The sequence below is a fragment of the Pezoporus wallicus genome, unplaced genomic scaffold (assembly GCF_028554395.1).
Source record: "Pezoporus wallicus isolate ANWC-B61680 ecotype Strahan unplaced genomic scaffold, APGP_CSIRO_Pwel_v1 contig_14204, whole genome shotgun sequence".
In the NCBI taxonomy this organism is placed as follows: Eukaryota; Metazoa; Chordata; class Aves; order Psittaciformes; family Psittacidae; genus Pezoporus; species Pezoporus wallicus.
Genome location: NW_026637842.1, coordinates 1 through 3,195, shown reverse-complemented (window position 1 = coordinate 3,195; position 3,195 = coordinate 1). Strand labels below are relative to the sequence as shown.

Genomic DNA, 3,195 nt, shown 5'->3' with positions numbered 1-3,195 from the left:
GTAATCTCTGGTCTCTCTCTGGGTCTCTCTGGGTCTCTCTCTGGTCTCTCTGGGTTTCTCTGGTCTCTCTCTGGTCTCTGTGGGTCTCTATGGGTTTCTCTGGTCTCTCTCTGGTCTCTCTCTGGGTCTCTATGGGTTTCTCTGGTCTCTCTATGGGTCTCTATGGGTTTCTCTGGTCTCTCTCTGGTCTCTCTCTGGGTCTCTATGGGTTTCTCTGGTCTCTCTATGGGTCTCTATGGGTTTCTCTGGTCTCTCTATGGTCTCTCTCTGGGTCTCTATGGGTTTCTCTGGTCTCTCTCTGGGTCTCTATGGGTTTCTCTGGTCTCTCTATGGGTCTCTATGGGTTTCTCTGGTCTCTCTATGGGTCTCTATGGGTCTCTCTGGTCTCTCTCTGGGTCTCTCTGGTCTCTCTGGTCTCTCTCTGGTCTCTCTATGGGTCTCTCTGGTCTCTCTGGTCTCTCTCTGGTCTCTCTATGGGTCTCTCTGGTCTCTCTGGTCTCTCTCTGGTCTCTCTCTGGGTCTCTATGGGTCTCTCTCTGGTCTCTCTGGGTTTCTCTGGTCTCTCTCTGGTCTCTCTCTGGGTCCCTCTGGGTCTCTCTATGGGTCCCTCCGGGTCTCTCTCTGGGTCTCTCTGGTCTCTCTCTGGGTCTCTCTGGGTCTCTATGGTCTCTCTGGTCTCTCTATGGGTCTCTATGGGTCTCTCTGGTCTCTCTATGGGTCTCTCTGGGTCTCTCTGGTCTCTCTATGGGTCTCTATGGGTCTCTCTCTCTCTCTGGTCTCTCTGGTCTCTCTCTCTGGATCTCTCTCTCTCTCTCTGGGTCTCTCTCTCTGGTCTCTCTCTCTGTCTCTCTCTCTCTCTCTCTCTCTCTCTCTGGTCTCTCTCTCTGGTCTCTCTCTCTCTATGGTCTCTCTCTATGGGTCCCTCTGGATCTCTCTATGGGTCCCTCTGGATCTCTCTATGGGTCCCTCTGGGTCTCTCTATGGGTCCCTCTGGGTCTCTCTATGGGTCCCTCTGGATCTCTCTATGGGTCCCTCTGGGTCTCTCTATGGGTCCCTCTGGGTCTCTCTATGGGTCCCTCTGGGTCTCTCTATGGGTCCCTCTGGGTCTCTCTATGGGTCCCTCTGGGTCTCTCTATGGGTCCCTCTGGGTCTCTCTATGGGTCTCTCTGATCTCTCTGTGGTCTCTCTCTGCGGCTCTCCCCGTGCTCTCACCGCGATGCCGTAGTGCAGCCCGCAGGCCGCCGGGTGCAGGTTCAGGTCCCGCAGGGGCCGGATGCGGGGGGGGGCCCAGCCCCGGGCCTGGCTCCACTCGACCCACAGCATGTGGGGGGTGAAGCTGCGGCCGAAGGGGCCCGGGGCGCCCCCTGGTGGGGGCGGTGCCCCCTCCGCCAGCTCCACCTGCAGCTCGGCCGCCTGGGGGGGCAGGGAACCCACATTGACCCACTGACCCCACATTGACCCCAATGACCCCACATTGACCCCTCCGTGACCCCACATTGACCCACTGACCCCATATTGACCCACTGACCCCACATTGACCCCAATGACCCCACATTGACCCACTGACCCCACATTGACCCCTCCGTGACCCCACATTGACCCACTGACCCCACATTGACCCCTCCGTGACCCCACATTGACCCACTGACCCCACATTGACCCCTCCGTGACCCCACATTGACCCACTGACCCCACATTGACCCACTGACCCCACATTGACCCCTCCGTGACCCCACATTGACCCCTCCGTGACCCCACATTGACCCACTGACCCCACATTGACCCACTGACCCCACATTGACCCCTCCGTGACCCCACATTGACCCACTGACCCCACATTGACCCATTGACCCACTGACCCGACATTGACCCCACTGACCCCACATTGACCCCAATGACCCCACATTGACCCCAATGACCCCACATTGACCCCTCCGTGACCCCACATTGACCCACTGACCCCACATTGACCCCAATGACCCCACATTGACCCCTCCGTGACCCCACATTGACCCACTGCCCCCACATTGACCCCTCCGTGACCCCACATTGACCCCTCCGTGACCCCACATTGACCCCTCCATGACCCCACATTGACCCCAGGGACCCCACATTGACCCCACTGACCCCTTCACCCCAATGACCCCTCCTTGACCCCAATGACCACTCCTTGACCCACTGACCCCACATTGACCCCTCTGTGACCCCACATTGACCCCAATGACCACTCCTTGACCCCAGTGACACCTCCTTGACCCTGATGACCCCTCCTTAACCCACTGACCCCACATTGCGCCCAGTGACCCCTCCATGACCCCAGTGACACCTCCTTGACCCCAATGACCCCTCCTTGAACCACTGACCCCACATTGACCCCTCCGTGACCCCACATTGACCCCAATGACCACTCCTTGACCCCAATGAACTCTCCTTGACCCACTGCCCCCACATTGCCCCCAGTGACCCCTCCATGACCCCAGTGACACCTCATTGACCCCAATGACTCATCCTTGACCCCAGTGTCCCCACATTGACCCCTCTGTAACCCCACATTGACCCCTCCGTGACCCCACATTGACCCCAGTGACCTGTCATTGACCCAATGACCCCTCCTTGACCCACTGACCCCCCATTGCCCCCAAGGACCCCTCCTTGACCCCTCTGACCCCACTGACCCCTCCTTGACCCCAGTGACCCCGCTTTGACCCCACTGACCCCTCCTTGACCACAATGACCCCACATTGACCCTGTTCCCATCCCCATCCCATCCCCCTCCCATCCCATCCCCTCCCCATCCCCCCCCCATCCCATCCCCCCAGCCCCTCCCCATCCCCCCCCATCCCATCCCCCTCATCCCCTCCCCATCCCCCCCACCCCCTCCCCTCCCCCCTCACCCTGAACACGTGGCTCACGCTCCTGCGGGGGGGGCTCAGGAGCCGCACCAGGAGCTGGGGGGGGAGGGCAGGGGAGGGTCAATCATTACCACGTGACAGGGAGCGGCTCCGAGGGGGGGGGGGGAGGGGACTCCCGGGCCCCGCCCCCTTTCTCCCTCCTCCCCCCGGGTCCGGACTTTGCCCCCCCCCAACCGCCATTGCCTGAGGCTGCGGAGAGACGGGAATGGAGCAATGGGGGGAAATGGGGCAATGGGGGGGAATGGGGGGGAATGAGGGGTATGGGGGGGAATGGGAATGGGGG

General features: G+C 60.5%; 1 protein-coding gene across 1 annotated transcript; it reads right to left on the bottom strand.

The window, feature by feature from the left end:
* Positions 1 to 1,212: 1,212 nt before the first annotated feature.
* Positions 1,213 to 2,948, bottom strand: LOC130598541 (branched-chain-amino-acid aminotransferase, mitochondrial-like; the record flags this gene model as incomplete). Its single annotated transcript, XM_057408054.1, has 2 exons — positions 1,213 to 1,413; positions 2,895 to 2,948. Coding segments are annotated over 2 exons (255 nt in total), but the record flags the coding sequence as incomplete, so codon positions are not given.
* Positions 2,949 to 3,195: the final 247 nt, after the last annotated feature.